The following is a 19,958-nucleotide window of genomic DNA, read 5'->3' on the forward strand; positions in this document are numbered from 1 at the left end:
AGAGAGAGCACTAGTGATAAATCCCCACTAGAAAACACCCCCCATGCAAGCCTGCGAGGTCCTCATATTTATGCCTCTTCATTGGAGACCTGGTGCTTTGGGGATGGGATCACATACAGGAGCACAGCGGAGAGTGTATGGTAATGTGCCGGGTTTGCCTGATGCGCCCTTTCTGTAACCGGGCCCATAAGACCGTTTCTGAATGTGTTCACTCTGCCTGCTGAATGTCAGTATCAGAATACATCAGCGCGGTCGAGTGGCCGGGCGCAGTCAGAATGGCTTTGCTTATTTCACACTTAGTTGTTTGTTACTGTTTGAATCAGGATGTAGCTTACGTTGAGATGGCATGGAGGGCTTTCAGAGCGGCATCCTGAAGTGAGTAGGGCGGACGCATCTTTACTCGAGCAGTTCCGTGCTTCAAGCTGTATTGGGAAATGGATGCACTGTAGAAATGGCCGGTGCGCTTCTGTAAAAGGCCTGGAGAGTGTTCTGAATGACTGACCTTACGCTCAACAGAGAAATGTGGGAATCGAGTAGTGGTCAGTGTGTCCTTCTTGGCGGACCACAGGCCTGCTCTCCGGCAAAACTGGCAAACCCAGATCCATCGCATTTGCAACTCTTGGGGCTCCTGATAGTGGCCTTCCTCCGCTGGCATGCGCCAACCTTCCCAGCATCCTCCTCCCCAATGGGACCCGTGTGCTGCGTTGCGGTGGACGCGCGGCCCGCCCGATAGGTTGGCGGGAAGCGAGCTGCGCTCCAATCAGACGCGTGTTTCTGGTTAAGCGGGCCTGTGAGTCCCGGGCCCCGCGCGGCCTCTTTTAAAAACGCGCTCCTCGTCGGGGCTCCTCTCGCCCCGCCCCGCTCTGGGAGGGTGAGCTCCTGCTTTGGGGGGGCCTGTGCGCTTCCTCAGCGCCGCAGTGTGGAAACACCGTGTGGGCGTGGCTCGCTCACATCCTCCGCTGAGCGGCTTCCACATTCCTTCCTTCCTTCCTGTCTTGGGCGGGGACGAGAACTCTTCCCGGAGTTGTGGGGTGCCGTTTTAAATGGCGGAACTGAGCAAGGGCTTAACGTTTAACAGATATGTGGGAATGTCAAGAGCCAACACAACGCATGATGGAGTAAAGATCTCACTTTCTCAATCACTGTTTGCCTTGCCTGTGTCGAAGCACTTACTGTAGTTTCGAGGCATTTATTTGGTAGCAGGCTACATGTTGCAGGGAAACCACATACTGTAGCTTTTGAATTGTTTCAGAGACCGCCTGACGCAAGAAATAACTATGGGTGTGTGTGTTTGTGTGTTAGCCTAAAATGGTCTTTTGTCAGAACCGCAACGCCATGGTGTCCGTTGCGTATGTAGATGACGCTGCGCTCCCAAAGTTAATTGTGTTACAGAAGCTGAGCTGCGGTGCTTGTCTATTTCGGTAGCTGTATGTGTAGCCAGTGGACATTTCATTTGTGTCTTCCCTCTCTGTTAGGAGGGCCCTCAGCCTATTATAGTGATACTATCTGTGATAGAGAATGTTCCTTCCTTCTCTCTCCTAGGGGGTGTGGACCTGTGTGTATTGTGCGTGCGTGGGTGTGGGTGTGGGTGTGGGTGTGTGCCTCGGCCGTGGGGGTACTGGGGCGTAAATGCTTTTATTTGTTGCGTTATTTTGTTGGGTTGCCGGTGTTTTGTGAACCTGGCGCACGAGAGAGAAATCCGCGTTTCGCCCCTTCTGTCACCCTGCGTGTTCCAGTAACACGCTCTCTGATCTGTGAATTTCCACATAGAAAACGGGAACAATTCTTTTTTTTTGAAAACGTTTGCGGTGCTGCTTTATTCAAAAAGAAAACAGTCGTGGTTTAATTACCCACCTTCTGCAAACAGTGAAAGCAATTTATGCTTTTCTGTCTGAATGCCATTTGTTTGATGGTCTCTTTATTACGTATCTGCCGAAGTGAACAGGCTTCGACGTGCGGCGCTCTTATTAAATTGCTCTCCGGGGGAGCGATTGATAATCTAATTCAGTTCTGTTCCTATAGTAATATCCATTTGTGCGTGTTTTTTCTTTTATGTATAACTCTGGGGCTGGAGCTACTGGCAGTGGGCTTGATTTGTCTGCCACGCTCGAATTTGAATCCTACCTCTGCCGCCGCGTCAATAGACATGAATAAACTTACACTTTCTGCGTTTCCTGAAGCCAGCAAAAAAAAAAAATGTAGTCGCCCCATCGCCATGGCAACACTGTGGAATATTGATAAGCCCTCTGCAGAGGCCATGTTTGCTGTGTGTTTGTAGTCAGGGGCGTGTTCCTCTTCGCCCTCGCTGAACGTGCCTCCTGTGCCAGGGACATAAGCACAAGGCCATGGTGCACTGCAAGCAGGTAATGGTGTGTAGAAAATATTTTTTTAAATTATGGATTTACGGCACAGTCAAAACATTTCTGGCAGTACGCTACACAGCAGACCCCTGAGCTAATGCCCCCATAAAACCAAGCCCTGGGCAACAGTGGCGAGGAAAAACTCCATTGAAGGACCAATTGGGGACCTGGAGAAGACCGACAGATGGCAGAAGGAGGACTGAGGAGGTGCAGCATGCTTGGCGCCCGCCCACTGGCTCCCATGATCCTTTGTTTTTGAGTCTCCTTCGGATTGCGAGCGTTTTTAAGTCTCTCCTCTCCTCCGAGGAGCAGAATCGGGCGGTGGGGTGCGTCTCTGTGCCCCCCCCCCCCCCCTTCCAGCCAGAGCCCCTAAAACTTCGGCTACAAGCCTGGGGTCTTGCGGGTGTTGGGGGGGACCTCAGTCCCGTCTGGGTTAAGCTGCCTGTGGCTGTGTGTGTGAGTGCTTTGTGGAGACTGGGAGACGGGTCCACAGGGACTGGCTGCAGCGCCGCCACCTCGTCGACAGTGAATATCAAAATATGCTTTTGCGTCAGTGAGGAAGGCCCCTCCTGCGCAGGTTCAGGAGGGACCGTTGGGGGGGATTGTGAGAGCAGTGGGTGCCACGCAGCGGCGGGGGGGGTGGGGAAGAGCGCGGTGACGGTACAGGAAACTCATGCTGCCTGCGGGGAGAGGAAGAGCTGACAGGAAGTGATGTTTCCACAGGACTCGTGGCGCCACACCACAGTTAAGGCTGATAGCGGAGGCCAGGCGTGGCCTGTCAGAATCCATGTTAACTTGAGGAGCATGTCCCCCGATAGGGGTGTTCCTTACTAGAATCGTTGCTTGTTTGTGCGTGCGCTTATGGACAGGCCGACGGTATCGTTTCTTCTTTTATTTTTTTTGTGAGGGATTGGCCAGTATTTCACATGTAGCCTAATTTGTCCATCTTTATGTCTGTGAGAAGGCTTTTCAGATCTGCTTTGGGTAATACTCCCTTCGGTCCATAAGGAGACAGTTTGGTTTTACTCTTTCTGAATAGGAACGGTGATGTTAAATTTCAAACCGTTTGTCTGAGGGGGAAAATAAGTTCAGCTACAGTGGCGCCTTCACCATTTCTGTTTGTGTTTGTGTATTGAGAGAGTTTGAGTCACTACAGCGCACTCCCTAATGGGAACTCATCTGGGTACTCATCACCCTCCTTTGTTTAATTAGGAATTTAAAATGGTGTCATTTACAGACTGACATTAAAATCCCGGTAATGTTCCCTTTTCGCATCCTTGTGTTTGCGTTTGAGTTGCGGTGGTTTGGTTTCCTGCTGCTAGGCTAGGCCTTACCGAGGTCGCTTAACGGAAGGGGTCTTTCTTACGTCACCAGTCAATAAATTCTGTTTGATCCTTTGTTGCTCTGTTGTCTGTGTGCTAGACACACAACTGTGTCCAGAGAGAACTCCACAGTCCTCCAGAGGTGAGGACCAACAGCTGTTCCTCCCCAGTGGGAGTTGAACCGGCAGCATAACTGTTCCAGTCCCAATTCCAAGTAATACGTGCGATTTCCTCCAGATAGCTCGGAACTGTGAGTCAGTTGCTGTGGTAGGAGCAGAATGACTGGCTGTGGTGCAGCTCACTGAGGAGGTTTGGGGGCGGGGGGGGGGGGGGAAGATCGGTCGTGCACGGTCATGTACGGTCAGGCCGTCTCCAGCTGCTGTAGTCTTGCACACGCACGCACAGCTATGAGTGGCATTTCACCTCCATGCCTTTTTTTTTCTTTTTTTTTTTTTTGGCTGCTCTGTGTTCAGCTCCCGAACGGGAGTGTGGAAAGCAGGATGAGGGCAGTCACACACAGCAGTGCCCTGTCATGTGCTGCCTGTCTCATCTCACATCCCTGCCCTTGTGATCACAGACTGGCCCAAGGCCTCCCGCACACCCGGGTGGGAAAAGCTAATATTTACCGAGCGGAGCTCGTATGTGTGCGTATTGGTCTCTGTCACACACCGACGGAAAAAGACCTCCTGACCGAGCGTTACTGCGACAGCTGGGCTGGAGAGGAGCCGCTGCCCTGCGCTACACACTCACACACGCATGCACACACACGCACGCATGCACACACAGACACACAAGTTTACACACACGCACGCACGCACACACACACACTACTATTTGCCCCCTTCCTGATTTCCTCTATTATTGCATATTTATCACACTGAATGGTTTTAGATCTTCAGACAAAAATTTATATCGGACAAAGGGGACCTGAGTAAATACAAAACACATTTAAAAAAATTTTCATTTGTTTAATGAAAAAAGTTATCAAACCCCATGAAACCCCTTAGCTGAGGCTAGAGTGGTCTGCAGTTTTTTGGTTGCTGCTCTGGGTTCTTTTGTGACTTCCTGGATGAGTTGTCACTGCACCCTTGGAGAAATTTGGGCAGGCTGGCAACTCCTGGGAAGGTTCACCACTGTTCCAAGTGTTTCCCATTGGAGGATAATGGCTCTCGCTGTGGTTCACACACACTCACAAGCACAAGCTGAGTGCTGAAATAACATGGGCGTAACAGCCTGCCTGTGCTCATTACAGGCTGGGTGATAATCACATACGAGGGGCTGTGTCATCTCAGCTATGCTCAGTGGGCTTCTGCAAAAGGAACAGAACTCTCACGCACACGTGCACACACACGTGCACACATTCACACACACGTGCACACACACATGCACGCACACATTCACACACACGTGCACACATTCACACACACATGCACACATGGGACTGCTGTTAAGCACGGGCAGTTCATTAGAAGCTGGTTTGGGGTTCCACTACCCCGGGGAATGCTCCCGCTGCAGTCACAACCAGCAGACCTCTCCTGTGCCCTCTCTGCATCCCCACATGGGCCTCTGTCACCACTAGTGCTCTCGGGGCACCTGTCCCGGGACACTGGTCCTGGCGCATCGGTCCTCTGGGCCACTGGGCATGCTTGGCTCTGTGTGCCTTGATGTGCTTTTCATTGCTTATTTACCCTTTCTGTGTGGAGTTCTGTCTCTTTGTTCTACATCGGGCCAGATGGAGCCATGCGTGCGTATTGGGAGAGAAGGGGGTTGGGGGGAACTCAGTAGGCCCTCCTCACATTGAGTGGCCCCCACCTTAGGGGGAGGGAGGTTGAGTAGAGAGTCTGCTGTGAGTCGATACTGTCTCTCTGTTTGTTATTTCCTGCTGGCTGTTTGCACTCCGTGTCAGCTCAGGGTTTATTGACTGTCAGTCAGAAGTCACATCATCCTAATTTAGACTATCTTTATTAGCACCTAATGTAAATGGCCCTGAAAACCTCCACCATGACCTGGCATCCAGGGGTACTGTTGGCCGCCTGTGCTCCCTGCAGTAACTGAGTGCTCTAACACCAGAGTCAGCATGCTAACGCGCAGCAGGGGCTGAGAGCAGCAGGCCAAAGAGAGAGAGGCTCTGGTGAGAGGCGGGGCTATGTTGGATTGTTGGGGAGCAGGAGGAGGGGCTATGATGAGAGGCGGGGCTATGCTGGATTGTTAGGGAACGGGAGGAGGAACTGTGTTGAGAGGCGGGGCTATGTTAAACCAATGAGAACGGGGAGACGGGAGCAGTTGGAGAAGCTCAGTCCTGCTGCCCCTGGTGCTGATCCCAGTGTGCCCCTGCCCTCCTGGCCCACCTGCGCCCCTGACGGGGGCGGCCAGAGGGGTGCGGCACTCGTTGAGTTCAGTGGCTGCCGTTAGTCTGAGCAAAGCCACCCTGCCGCTGGAGGGGGGGGGCGGGGCCTTCCCGCCGGTGTGCAGCGCGGCCGCCGTGCTCAGTGGCATTTCCCCTTCCCCCGCGCCGCGGCGGCGGCTAATCGATAGCCTCTCAGCCCGGGAATTAATGTCAGATTATCGTCCTGCCGTTCCACACATCCGCCGCTGATTAGCGCCTGACGCCTCCTTCCAGCTGCAGGCGCCACGTCTGTTCGCTTTTCAGAAGAAAAGCTTTCTTACATTTGTTTCTGGGGGAGGGGGGTCTAACAGCTCAGCCCCTAAAGTGGTCAGTGTCATCCAGCGTCGTGCGGCAGTCGACCCTGGAAAAATGTGTTGTGTGCTGTCCCATACTGCTCCGGCTTTGGGTTTCCCAGCAACAGCCCCCCCCCCCAAAAAAAGAGAAAAGGGTGTATTTTTGTGGAACTGCTGTCTTCTCTGTCTTGGAGGGCTTTGGAAAGAAAGAATCTTTGCGTGTGTCTTGTCAGCAGGCTGGAGGTCGTACAGCAGGGCTGGGGGGATTTGAGATTATCTGCTGTTCCGGCTGGGACATGGATCCAGGTGTTTATTTTTCAAAGTGCTCCTCGCTCTCAGATCGTATCCGTGTGCTGCGCGTGAATAATGCACCTTAAAGGAGATCCTTACTCCAGCTCACCAGCGGGAGGCGCTGGGAAAGGGAGAAAGGCAACGTTTCAGTACGTCGCAGACGCAGAGGGGGATGTGTTTCAGGTCTGAGCATTGGTGACCACATCTGAACTGGGGGATTCTCAATAGCTGCTGCTCTAAATAGCTTAATGGCATTGATTTGGGTTATTGGATTTGGACGTGCTTCTCTCTTTTTCTGTCTGTGTAGCCTGGGAATGGAGACTAAATATTCACACAGCCTTGTTAACTAGGAATGGCAGGGACCCCTAAATTATGAGTATTCTGAGGGCACTTGTGGTGACACTTTACTAGGAAAAGGCTAGTTTGATGTGATTTGTTGGGGTCTCTAGGAGGGTTCTTTAAGTGGTCAAAATGAGAATTGCAAAACCTGTCTGTTTCTTAGGCTATTTAGAAACCTGGGCAATTTGTACAGTATCTCACAATAATTGGCATCTGTAGCTGCAAATACTGATGAGATAATGTTAATATCATAATACCCTATAATATCATAATCACACTCACAGCAGCCATGGAATAAGGTCTCTAGAAGTTCCAGAGTGGAATTCTGGAGTTGGAGTAAGAACTGCAGAACTGAGCTCCAGAGCAGAATTGCAGCCGTGCTGCTCCCCTCTCTGCCCCCCCCCCCCCCCCCCACCCCCTGCTCTGACACAAGGCAGCCCGGCGGCGGAGCGGGGTCTGTGTAAACACAGCGGCGCATTCCACAGCCAGTGCCCCGGCGTGCTCCAGGAGCCGCACGTGCCCCGCCCGCCACCCCCCCGCCCGCCCGTGCGTGCGCGCTCGCTCGCTCGCTCCGTTACGCGGCCTCTCTGTCGCGAGAGAGAGAGACCCCTCTCACACATTAAGAGAGATGCTGGACCGCATCGCTCGTGTGTGGTGTGTAGAGGCAGGTGCTTGTGTGTACAGACCCCGCTCATAACCCTCAGGCTATAGTTGACGCAGAGCTGGACAGACTCCAGACTGTAGGTGAGCAGCGAGCTTTGCTTCAGCCGAATGGCCTTTTCCTGTCATCGTGTGTTACTGTGGGTCTTACGTTTCATTAATGCTGGATTGGAGGAGGGGGTGGGTGGGGGGGTTCGAGGGGGGTCTCCTTCCCCTCTGCTATTGGAGCCCTTCCTGTCCTTTCTGACAGGGTCTAGACCCCCCCTGCGGGGGGCAAATATATGAATCACAGGCCCCCCAGGTGGGCTCTCATAACCCGTGTGCCTGTGATTTATTGGATAATAGCCCTGCTATGGCGGCATTAACATCCTTTTATATTGCTGTTAAACTGCTGGACTACCGGAGTGAATAATTCAGGTTCGCGGGGTCCTGGTGGTGCACTTTATTAACTCGTGTCCTGACGCGTAAGAGTGGACCAGGCGTAATGAGATGAGTTATTCAGAGCGCCAGCTTTGAGGCCCTGTCATGGCCCGGGCTTTACTGGCGTACGGACGCCGGCCGTAAAGCTCAGGAGCGCTGGGGAGCTCGTTGGGAGACGGGGGGCGGCTCGCTCCCCTCTCTGACTCTGCTGAGGAGGCGCGGGGACCAGCCTCCCGCACGCGACTCTGGTTCCGCCGCCGGTGCGTTTCTGCGGTAACGGCAAATGGAGATGCGTACGCCACGGGGGGGTGGTTGGATGGGGGGGGGGGGGAGGGTAGATCCACAGTAAGTGTGTGGTAACGCGTGAGGGGGTGTGCTGTAAAGTATAAATGAGATGTTAATTAGGTAAGCAGCAGGGGGGCGGACCGGCTCACCTGCAGTGAGATTCGGCCCGAGTCTGATGCTGATGCCTTTCAGAGCTGAGCCCGGCGTTGGGCGCGGTGCCAGACGGAGGCAGTTTGAGATGTGCTGGCACGTAACCATGGCTCGCTTTCAACCCCCCTCCTCCTCTGGCACGTTCGTCTGCCCGCCCCGAAGAGCTGGCGTCTTCGCTCCGTCGCTGGGCAAACGCACGCCGTTGCCTAGCGATGTTTGCGGCCGTGACGATTTGGCGGGTGGGCGGGGTCACCTGGGCCAGAGCAGCTGCGGTGCGCCCCCCCTGGTCCTGTCATTAAGGAGGCGGAGCTTAACCCTGGCGGAGCGGAGGAGAGGGTTAATCGCTCTGGATGGGGGGCGGGGAGGAGAGGGTTAATCGCTCTGGATGGGGGGCGGCGAGGAGGGCCTGCGGCTCGGCGTGCCTCTGCTTCTGTTGACTTCCTGTCAGCGTGGCGGTTGTGATCTTAGCAACCAGCGAGTCCCCAACCGCCCACCCCCCCCCCCTCCTCTCCCCCCCACAGGCGGCAGCAGCGTAATTAGCACTTCCAATCTGGAGAGGGAGGGAGGGAGGGAGGGATGGAAGGGCTGAATGGAGGGAGAGAAAGATAAGGGCAGAGCTGGGTGAGGGGAAAAACTGTGCTTAGAGGAGAAGAAAGAAGCTGTGCTCTGTGCGTGCGTGTGTGTGTGCCTGCATGTGTCCATGCGTGTGCACGTGTGTGTGTGTGTGTGTGCGTATATGTGTGTGTGTGTGTGTGTGTGCGTATATGTGTGTGTGCATGTGTGTGTATGAGTGTGTGCGTGTGCGTGTGTCCGTGTATGAGTGTGTGTGTGTGCGTGTGTCCGTGTATGAGTGTGTGTGTGTGTGTGCATGTGTCACCGTACGTATATTGTCCTGCCTGGGCAGTTTATTACACACTGCCTCTTACTCAGCTGAATAACAGAGTGTGTCGGTGTGCATCCACTGCCAAGTGCTCATCACTCTGCGAGGCCACTGTGTGTCAGCGAGTCATGGGTTTTCGTTCATGTGAGGTTATTGGTGTTCAGCCTGAACACAGCACCTGTCATTCACACACACAGCATGCATTGCGTGGGCGTGTCAGGCATCCTGTGACCGGGCCTGACTGTTCTTCCTCCTTGTCCTCCGCCTCCTCTGTGCAGACAGTCTGAAGACTGTAGCTATTCCAAAAGGGATTTGATTTTACCAAATAATTTGATGAAGAATCTCTATGGTTAAGCATTTAACATTCACAGCTGAGCTGCCTGTCATGTGCTACAGGTAAAAGCATGTCAGCTGAGCAGTGTCTTTTACAGTGAGATAACAGTTACAGTACAGTTACATTGCAGTTACGTTACAGTTGATTTTGTTACGTATGTGACAGTATGTGCCAAGGCTTTACTTGAAGTAACAGGACAGTTGAAGATAGAAGTTCAGGCCTTTCCAGGAAGCCAGAGCCACCCAGACAGGCGCGTCTGGTCCTGTTTTTTCACCCCTGCGTCCCTCCCTAACCCTCGTCGCCCCTTCACCTCCTCGTGTACTGAGTGCCGGGTTGAAGTGGGCTTACGAGTAGCCGAATTGCACCCTCGGGAATCCAAACGAGATTACGCTTTCAAATGGTGCTGGAGCCAAGAGCCCCTGCCCCCTGTCCGTGAGCTGGCCTACATTTCCCACAAAGCCCGGCTCCTCGGGGGCATTTGCGTACACATGTGCACTTACGGCCTCTGTTCTGTTGACCGTCCTTTGCGTGCAGAAGAGAGGGGGTCTCGCCTTCACACGGCCCGGAGCTGCCTCGCGTCGTCCCCCCCCCCGTCTCCCCCGAAAAGCTTTGTGCTGAAGAAAAGAAGGTGCCAATTCCGGGGGGGGGCGGAGGGGCGGGGGGACGAGCGGGCGCTGAGTTTCCATAACATCTGTGCACAAAGGAATCTCTTTCCCCGCACGGCCCTGAAGGCCTGACCTTCTCTCTGAGTGACGCCCGGGGCGCTGTCCCGTCTGAGGGAGGCGGTATTTACACGCAGGCTGACGCTGACGCCACTCTGGCTGCCGAGAGAGGGAGAGTACTCACTGCGTACGAGCCATTTACACGCCCCGCTCTTTTCACACGGCGAAGCCTCTTCCAGGGTTCCCCTCGTACAGTGCCTCGGGGCGTTTTAGAGAAGTGTTTTAGTTCTCTGTTTTATGTGAGGGATCTTGCCGTTGCTCTGTCCGTTGATTTCCATTCTGTCTGGCTCAGCGCTGCCTGTGCTGGGAGCCTCAGCTGAAACGGGTCTTCAGCAGAACCTGCCGGACCGAAACCCAACGGGGTCTGAACTAGAAGTGCGGCGCGGTAAGCGTGCGTGTTAGCAGCTGCACACGACTTTGGGCCTCAGCACCCGTCTGGTGTTCAGCTTTGACCTTGAGCGCTTTTGTTCCTCTCGCCCTCGCGTAACCATGGCGAGGACAGGGCGTGTCCGGCCCTGCAGAGACGAGTTTGACTCGCAGCTGCTGAGGGTGTGGATCTGGCTGGGCCTGTGCTGCTTTTATACACCGGGGCGACCTGATCGCAGTGCACACCTGCAGTGAAGCGACAGCCTTTCACATGCTACTGTACAGTCACAGCTGCATGGATTCTGCTCGTTAATGGCACGGGAGGTTTTAGATTGTGGATTAAACCGGACGCACAGAACTGTTTCAGTGTTTAAATCAAGACTGAGAAGTCACTTTTTCAGTGCCTTGTCGAACACCTGCCCCATGTACTCCATATCTGTAACTGATATGAACTGGGTCGTTCTTCAGCTGCGGCTGGATATTTCCTGCTGTCGTCGGGCCAGTGAAGCGGACAGGCTTTATGGTGTCTGTTATCAGCTGCACTGAACTGAACTTGTGAGAGCTCAGCCACAGACAAGATCATAAACAAGCCCTTCTTTAAGTTCACATGTACATAGAGCAGGGGGGTTATAGTCATATTGGGGTGACTGTGCCTCTTTCACCTGAATCTGTCATCTAATGTCCCCCGCATTTGGCAAGCTGACCCGTGAGAAGGGGACTAAGCTCTGTCTGTGCATTCAGTGTTGAAATGAAGCGCAAAGCTTTGCTCTAACTCTTAATGCATACTTGGGTCCAGCACGGGCTCTGCTCACATTCACTGATGGAGATCGAAGGGTTCACGAACCCTTAAATGGTTCACGAAGCAGGCCGTGGCTGCGCGCTGGTCGGAATGGGTGTGTCCCCTTTCGCTGCTTCTGCATTCAGCTGCTCTCTCGGCCGAACCCCGCCCCAGTGCCCTGAGCACACCCAACAGGCTCTGCTGCACAGGAAGTGGCCCTTTGAGTGAGGCTAGCTTTCCACCTCACACCCTTTTATCACTCACATCTTCACTCACTCTCATTATCACCCACTTTCTCACTCACCCACTCACTCAGTCTCTCACTCACTCATTGTCTCTCTCTCTCCCTCTGTCTCTCTCTCCCTCTCTTTGATCTCTCTTTGTGCTGTTGCTTATAGCCAGGTCACAATCAAAGGGGATGAGGAGCGGCCTGTTTAATTCAGGCCTTTCTCTTCTGAAACCTCCGCCGCCGCCGTTCTGTATGCGCTGAATTCATTACAGCATCAAACGAGCCGAGACTGAGAGAGAAGCCAGAGACACCTGAGTGGGTGCAGCACAGCCTGTGTGTGTGTCCCGCGTGTGCTGGAGTGTGTGTGTGCGCCTGAGTGTGTGTGTGTGTCCCCCGCGTGTGCTGGAGTGTGTGTGTGTGCCTGAGTGTGTGTGTGTGTCCCGCGTGTGCTGGTCTGTCAGTGCACTTGTAAAGCCTGATACGGGCTGCAGACTGTGGGCTGATGATGCGCTAACTGAACCGGGCTGGAGCTGGAGCGGAGGGGCCCGCGAGCAGCCAGCGCCGGCGGCCTGAATGGCGCAGCGAGAGGCGGCGGGCGTGCGAGGTGCTGCTGGGTCTAAAGGGCGTCTCTCTCTCCTCTCTGTTCCCCCCGCAGGTTGATCTCAGAAGCAGAGCAGGATGCGTGAGTACAAGCTGGTGGTCCTGGGCTCGGGAGGCGTGGGGAAGTCCGCTCTGGTAAGTGTTCCCCTCGGGGCCCGCTCTTCCCCCCCCGTCACATGACTCCGGGAGTGCTGAGTTTCTTTAGCGTTAAGATTCGAGTTTAGTTTCCCGCTGGAAAAGCACAAACTGATCCCTATATTGTGATTGAATCTCCCCGTGGAAATTTCCGGCGCAGGTGGTTGTTGGCAGGAAGTGCTCTCGGTCCATTATCAGCATGACGCTGAACACAGAGAGCATCAAGCATACCGCCGATCCGTGCTGTAAGCTGATTGGCTCTCTGCCAGCCTGGCCCGGCCCCCTTTCTCTGTGGCCCTGCTAATGTCCAGTGTGAGGATGTGTTTTCCATCACGTGTGACTGCAATCCTGCAGATCTGCCAGCACTGAACAGTCAATCACGCATGAAGGAACTGGCCCTGGTTACATTGCAAAGCATGTTTGACGAAACACAGGCCTGTGGTGTGTGTGTGTGTGTGTGTGTGTGTGTAGTGTATGTCTGTGTGTGTGTATGTAGTATATGTCTGTATGTGTGTGTATGTGTAGTGTGTCTGTATGTGTGTGTATGTGTAGTGTGTCTGTCTGTGTGAGCCTGAGTGTGCACAGTGTGTCTGGAGTCCCATCCTCTGCTCTCCTCTCTCTGGCCCTCGAGGTGGTACATCCCTCCCGGTCGCTAGGCAACAGTGCCTAACAGTCGGGACCGTGTGAGGAGGCGTGCTTGTGTGAACAGGAGCAGCGCCACGCCCCCCCGGCTCACCTCCACCCCCCAGGGGCCGTTTCGATTGAACACACCGTGTCCAGGATCCCTAATCTAGGCTGTAACCCGCCACAGTGAAACTGAGGCTCACTGCGAGCCTGTGAAAGGCAGGTAGTGCTGGTTCTGTTTGTATGTGCCACAGGCCTGTCAGGTGCCCTGCCATGCCAAAGCCACATTTCCCCTTTCCTCTCTGTCGTGCGTTTCCTGGACAAGCTTGGAGGCACTGAAACGGCACTGACTCATTCCCGTGCTACAGGCCTAGGGACCGATGGGGCGGTAACCCCTAACCCTAACCCTAACCTGCTGCCCCTTCCCCCTCGAGCGTTTCACAGTCACCGCCTGGCTCTGCCGAGCTCTCAGTTCCAGGGCTGAAATAGCCAGTTATACTCATTTCAGCGTGCACACCCTCACCCCTGTTCCCCAGCTCACCCTCCTCCCATTCAGACGCCCGGGGCACTGGAGCGGCTGCAGGAGCTGGGGTGATAAATTAGAGCTGTGCTGCCCCAGGGCGGAGGAGGCTGCCCCTGACTCAGTAATTAAACTGATTGCTCTTAATTGCCAAATGTTAAGATTAAAATGCTGATTTTGCTTTTGGGGGGGGGGGGGGGGGGGGCGGGCTCTCAGCCGGTTCTAAGTTAGAGATGTGGGAATGTGGGCGACCCGTCACTACGGAAACGGGTCGGTGTTGAATGCGTAACCGCTTGCAGTACATGGCGTGAAGACCGGAGCACCTTCAGAGAATGACCCTTCTGCCAAAGCAGTTTCCTTGGAACAAGGAGGGGGGAGTGATTTGTTCTCTGCTCGACAGAATAAGCACTGTAACTGCTTAAACGTTACTCCGTACAGTCACTTTGAGCCTCGCCAGTGCAGTCCAGATCTGTACAGATCCAAACAACAAAGAGTCCTGAGACGACATAGTCACGATGCGAGAGGGAGAAAAACAAAACCGGCATTTTTGCCTTGTCATTTGTGCCTTTCTCAATTCTCGAGTTGGTCATCTGAGAAACTGTTTCGGTCCCGTATTTACTGCCTGGCCCTTCAGTGGAGGGACTTGACTCAGCCTGTCTGAACTCATTGACCTGCAGTCCAGAGCACACGCCTCGAACCCAGGTCCTGCGGGGCTGCGCTGTCTGCTGGTTCCTGCGCTTTCCTGTCAGTCCACAGCCGGTTCAGCCAATCCATGACTTGATAACTGAAGTGATGAAACCCATCAGAGTCCAGCAGGCAGTGCGGCCCTTCAGGCCTGAAGTCTGATATCTCTGGTCTGGAGGGTCCAGGGCTGCATCAGGGCCCCAGCGGGGTGTGTGTGCTTCTGCTATCTGACCTGCCTCCGTGGCCTCCGTGCTCTGACAGATACGTCTCGATATGAGTGAGGAACGTACCTCATTTCCCCCTGTGCCCACTTGTTCTGCTGAAGAGTTCTGAAAACCCTCATGCGGTTCACTTTGTTAATCCTCTCTGGGAGTTTAAAGACCTCTGTAAAATCCCCCTTATTCTCTGAGCCTTTTCTGAGCCTGAATTGATTAAGTGTCTTAAATCTTTCCTTGTATCTTTTACATTTCACACCAGGTACCAGCTTAGTTGCGTTTCCTTTTTTACCAGGGGCTTTTATATCTTTCTCATAGCACGGTGCGCAGGACTTCACTGCATTTTATTAGCGTCTTATTATTATGTTTTAATAACTGTTTTCATTTCTTTTTATGACCTTGATTGTTACTGTCCGTGTCCTGCTTTGTGTTTTCCTAGTGCTTTAAACACCCTTATTACTCCCTTGGTCTTACTACTGTGGTTTACCTGGAAAGTGCTTATTAATTGTAATTTGTTATTTTGCACCTCTCTCTCTCGCTCGCTCACTGTCTCTCTGACACGCACACTCATACTGTACACACGCACATAGGCTGTACTATATATACCCTAACCCTAACCCTATATTCACATTTTCTCACATGCAAACACAACTCAAGTGGTGTGTGTCTGTCTGTCTGTCTGTGCATGTCTGTTTGTGTGTGCGTGCGTGTGTGTGTGTGTGTGTGTGTGTGTGTGTGTGTGTGTGTGTGATATGTGCTCAAGTGAATGAATGAATGAATGAATGAAGTGGCTCTTAATGGGCTTCTCGTGGCTGTGTGGATGCAGCAGGCTCATCTGCATGCAGGTCCTGCTGGCTTTGATCCCTGTCTCTATGTGTCATTGGATACGCCGCCTGACTTCGCCCTCACGCTCCGCTTTTGTTCTCCTGGCAATGTTGTTTGATCATTTAAATCCAATTGTGGATTTGCAAAGTGGCTCATGTTACAACGGGATGTTTGTCTACACGTCCTGTACAAGTGCAGGAACATGGTGAACCATGTTAGCATGCAGACTGGTCGCACGCTAATGTTGCTGTCGTTTATTTTTAGTGTCTGCTGCATTGACATGTGCAGATTAAAATTAGGGTGATGATTAGGATGTTTATGCTTTTAGTCAGAGAATGTTCTGGTCCACCTCCCTTAAGCTGTCCCTGTTTGCTTTCTTTAAACCCCATTCAAAAGCAGCCGCAGGTAAAATGTGGACTCTGGACTCCAGTGACATCATGGATCGGTTCCCATGGCAGCGCGGCAGAGGCTCTGTGCGCTCGGCGGTGCCGGTGGTCAGGTGACTGAGGCTGTGGTCAGGTGACTGAGACTGCTCCGCTCCGGCTGGGTGGGCGCGGCGGAGCTTCCAGCTGACCGCGCCCTCGCCTGCAGTGACACTGGCGCAGTCACCTGACCAGCCGGCAGGCTTTCAAAGCAGCTTTATTCCACATGATCCAATTACTGTGTACCCAGCCTGAATCCTGACCCAGGATCTTTAAACACTGACCCCAGGTCAGCTCTTGGGCTGACATGACCTGTGATTCCTTTCCTTTTACACTACTGCCCCTGGTAAACAGTGTTTTTCTGTCGTTTTGAGTATTCAGTAGTTAAGCTCATTCATGATTCATTCACACCATACTGCCCCCCCCCCCCAGCTTTCTCAAACACTCACATTCTCTCGTTTATAATTAAAGGGTAAGCACCACGTAACTGCATCCCCCAAAGATATTAGACCAATTAATTTTAGTCCAAAAGTATTTTCATTAAATTAAACTGAAATTGATGTTAGTGTGGCGTCAAATATTGACAAACTGATCGCTCCTGATGGAAACAGCTGAAATCACACCGGAAACGGACTTATGTGATGCAACATGTGGAAGACAAACAGCTCTGCTATTGTGAAAAAATGACAGAAATGGACAGCATTGAAATATCTTAATTCTGAATAAAAGGACATTATTAGTGACTCGGATGATTTGATCTTTATGGGTTTATTTATCACCTATATTTCAATAAAATTATTATTTTTTTAATCTTGTGAATCATAAAATAGGACTGCTTCTTCCATTCGGCTGGTGTACTTCATTTTTTAATAATATCTTGTGTTTACCCTTTAATGATTGAGGATTAGACGGGTTCTGTTCAAGATGTTCGCTCAGTCTAGTCACTGAAGGTTTACTTTAGGAAGCAAGGTTATTCTGGATACTCAGTCTGCCAGTGTGTTTCAGCCATTAGACCCTGTGAGGCTCTTTCCTCTATACTGGAAAGTGTTCCAGAAGGTTCCTCTTGCACGTGCTCAGAAGCCACATCCTCTTCTCAGAGCTTAGAAATCCATTGTTAAGTCAGCAGAGAGTGTAGTTTTATTATGTAAAGCTTTTAGAGCACTGCTATGTCCTGTGACATCACATCGTTCTTTTTTGTGTGTCTGCTAGTTTTGACATGTTTATAAAAAGTGCTGTCAGATGTCTAACCGTCTGTATTCGAAAAGACACGACAGAGAGTGTCCCTGCGTTCAGTAAGTCATTGTGCACAATGGTGTCAGCCAGAGCCCAATAAATCTGGGCTCTCCACCTCTGCCAGCGTGACGTCAGCTCCCATTAATCCTGCCCAGGCTCGCTAGGCGCAAACCCGCGTCCCTCACCAGCGCCCCCTGTAGGTACCACCCGCACATTCGCTTTCCTGTGGGAGTTGCCACACCCTTCTGCCGCATCATAGGTTCAGCGCTGACGGCTGGGGAGGTCATCTGAGGCAGTGAAAACAAGACCAGGCCGAAACCTAGTGTATGGCTGGACCGAACACACTTCATCCGGCCGACCAATGGTGGAACTTCATCACTCACTCAGTCACTGAGTCGCAGACATTCGCGTTTGTAGGGCTGGCCCCGCTGTTGCGGTCCAGCCACAAAAAAAACCGAAAAATAAAAAACTGAGGGACTCTCTTGTCTCACCTTCCAACCCTGAAGGTTTCCATGGCAGCAATGGTATCCATGGCCACAGGTTTCTTTTTTTTCTCTTTTCTTTTTTTTAACCTTCGGCAGCCTTTTAATTGACTGAAGATTGGTTGGATTGCGCCTTCGGGAGTTGAAAGGGAGCAGTTTAATTGGTGAAGCAGAGTTCATTTGTGTGCGTTTAGCACCGTGATTGGTTCTGGGGTTATGAATTATTCCCCGTGGTAATGAGACGGTGCCTCCGGACGGAGGAGGGCGGGAGGTGCAGTTTCCCCCGCTGTGGAACCGAGCGGGTTTGAGACGGTCGGGTTAGTGTGGCCTGTGCGGTGGCTGGTATGTCCTCTCTCTGGAGGACGACTGACGGACTCCACTGCGGTTTTCTTCCGTTTGATCTCGGTGTGATGTAACGTCCTTTCTCTGTCACGTCATCCCGAGACAGCCTTTTGACACAGCGCTGAACTCGCTCTGCCCTTTCTGACTGGCTCTGGAAAGAACAGCCCTTTCAGCTCGGGATGAAAGAGCGGCTTTGTGTGGTTCGGTAATGAACGCTGGCCGTTTCGCTCACGTACACTTGTGGTTCCGAAAAGTGTCAAATTGATATTTCTCTCTAACTGCTGGAGTTGGTAACTGAATCCATTTTGTTTTAACTCTGGGTGTCCCTGTTGCAACCTCGTTTCAAACCTTGTGCCGCTGGTTCTGACGTTGTGTTTTGACTGACGTGCTTTTCTCTTCTTCTTCTTTTTTCTCCTTTACAGACTGTACAGTTCGTTCAAGGAATATTTGTGGAAAAGTACGACCCCACGATAGAAGACTCGTACAGGAAGGCAAGTGTGAATTCCCCGTCTCCTCGCGTTCCCCATGGGGCCGTCGCCGAAAGCCCCGCCTTCACGGAGAGCGGCTCAGTTTCGGCTGCGCCCGCTGTCTCTATTGTCTCTATGGTTACCGAGTGCCGGAGGGCAGCCGGCTCACAGGGAGACATTATCTCAGGCTGTCTGCGCTTAGCTCACCTGCTAATGAGGGTCCTCAGAAGGGAAGCGTAGCGCCTCCCGTCGAGTGGACTCCTGTCCAGATCGGCTCTGTGACGCTCGTTAGCGTAAGTACGCTAACGAACGGGCGCCGCGTTGACTGAGAGGCTGTGGGACCCGGTGAAGGCTGCTGGGGTGATTTTGGCCAGTGGTGCCCTGACCGAGAGGAACAGGAAGTCCCACCCACTGAGGCCCGGGCCTCCTCCTCACTGCGCCCTCAGGCACTTCCTGTTTTGGGGTGCTTAGAAACCCTCCTATTCAGGGTGCTGCACGACTGGCTATTGCATCGCCCAGGGAGGGAGGGTGTCTATCTGCAGGACTTACGCCCCGTCCACCCACCCACCCCTCCTCTTGATTGGGCGCCTGGAGTTGGTCTCCTCAGATGCAGTGACTGCGCAGATCAGCCAGTGGCCTGCACAGCACACGTTTGCAGTCCAAGCTTAATAGTCAGCTCTGCAATTTGTGTGTCCAAGTTGATGGATGATGTCACAGTGGTGGGAGGGGCCAAACCCGATTGGACAAAGGGAGGAGAAAGTGAAAACTGGGGATGAAAAACAGAATACATTTGGAGGGGGGTTGTTGAGCTAGGAGTTCGGACCCGCCTCTCTGGAGATGATTGGCAGACGCAGCAGCCGCCGTGCCGTCCCTGTTGCTCCCTGCGAGGGGGTGGGGGGGGGGGGGAGCGGATGTGATAATGTCACCGCAGTGGGCCTCCCCATTGAAGTAAATACCAGGCTGCTGTCCTAATTAGGAGGCAGGGGGAGAGAGAGGCTCATTAAGGCGGTGGCATTGAAAACGCACCCTGACTGACTGCCTGTGTTTGTGCCCCTCTGCAGCAAGTGGAAGTGGACGGGCAGCAGTGCATGCTGGAGATCCTGGACACGGCAGGAACGGTAAGGGCCTGGGGGGGGCGGGGGGGGGGGGGGGGTTCTGGGGTTTGGGGGGCCTTGCAGTGGTGGGGGTGGGGGTGTGGGTGTGAGGGTGTGAGGGTGAGGAATCCTCTAGCAGTCCTGTCGGGGAGACGGGTGCGTCTCGTGTGCGGTCTGTCCCGGGAAGCCGGGTGTGAAGTTACTGAAGCGTGAAGTTACTTGTTCTCCCCCTGCCTGTACTGAGCAGCGGTGTGGCAGGCAGAGAGCAGCGCGGGCCCTAACACCGACACGTCCTCCACATTAACACTCCGCTGCTCCTGCTGCGTCCAGTCCTTCACCTCTAATCGCTCAGCAAGGGAGAGAAGCGCAGAGGCTAATTGGTTGCCGCAGAATGGCAGCCACTGCTAGCGCCTGTACTGACAACATTCGTCCATTACTCCCCCCCCCCTCCACCCCATCTCATACTTATTTCATTGTGATAAAAAGTTAGGACAAATAAT

The 19,958-nt window shown here is 53.1% G+C and overlaps 1 protein-coding gene across 1 annotated transcript in view; it reads left to right on the top strand.

Annotated features, from left to right (window-relative positions):
- The window catches only part of LOC118218837 (ras-related protein Rap-1b), a 30,779-nt gene that overhangs the window by 4,996 nt on the left and 5,825 nt on the right, over positions 1 to 19,958 (top strand). Inside the window, exons 2-4 of the mRNA XM_035401560.1 lie at positions 12,471 to 12,550; positions 18,320 to 18,388; positions 19,426 to 19,482. Of these exons, the coding sequence (XP_035257451.1) occupies positions 12,494 to 12,550; positions 18,320 to 18,388; positions 19,426 to 19,482 (183 nt within the window). The 5' untranslated portion in view covers positions 12,471 to 12,493. The remainder of the gene's footprint in view (positions 1 to 12,470; positions 12,551 to 18,319; positions 18,389 to 19,425; positions 19,483 to 19,958) is intronic.

Source organism: Anguilla anguilla, chromosome 19, assembly GCF_013347855.1.
Source record: "Anguilla anguilla isolate fAngAng1 chromosome 19, fAngAng1.pri, whole genome shotgun sequence".
Taxonomy (NCBI): Eukaryota; Metazoa; Chordata; class Actinopteri; order Anguilliformes; family Anguillidae; genus Anguilla; species Anguilla anguilla.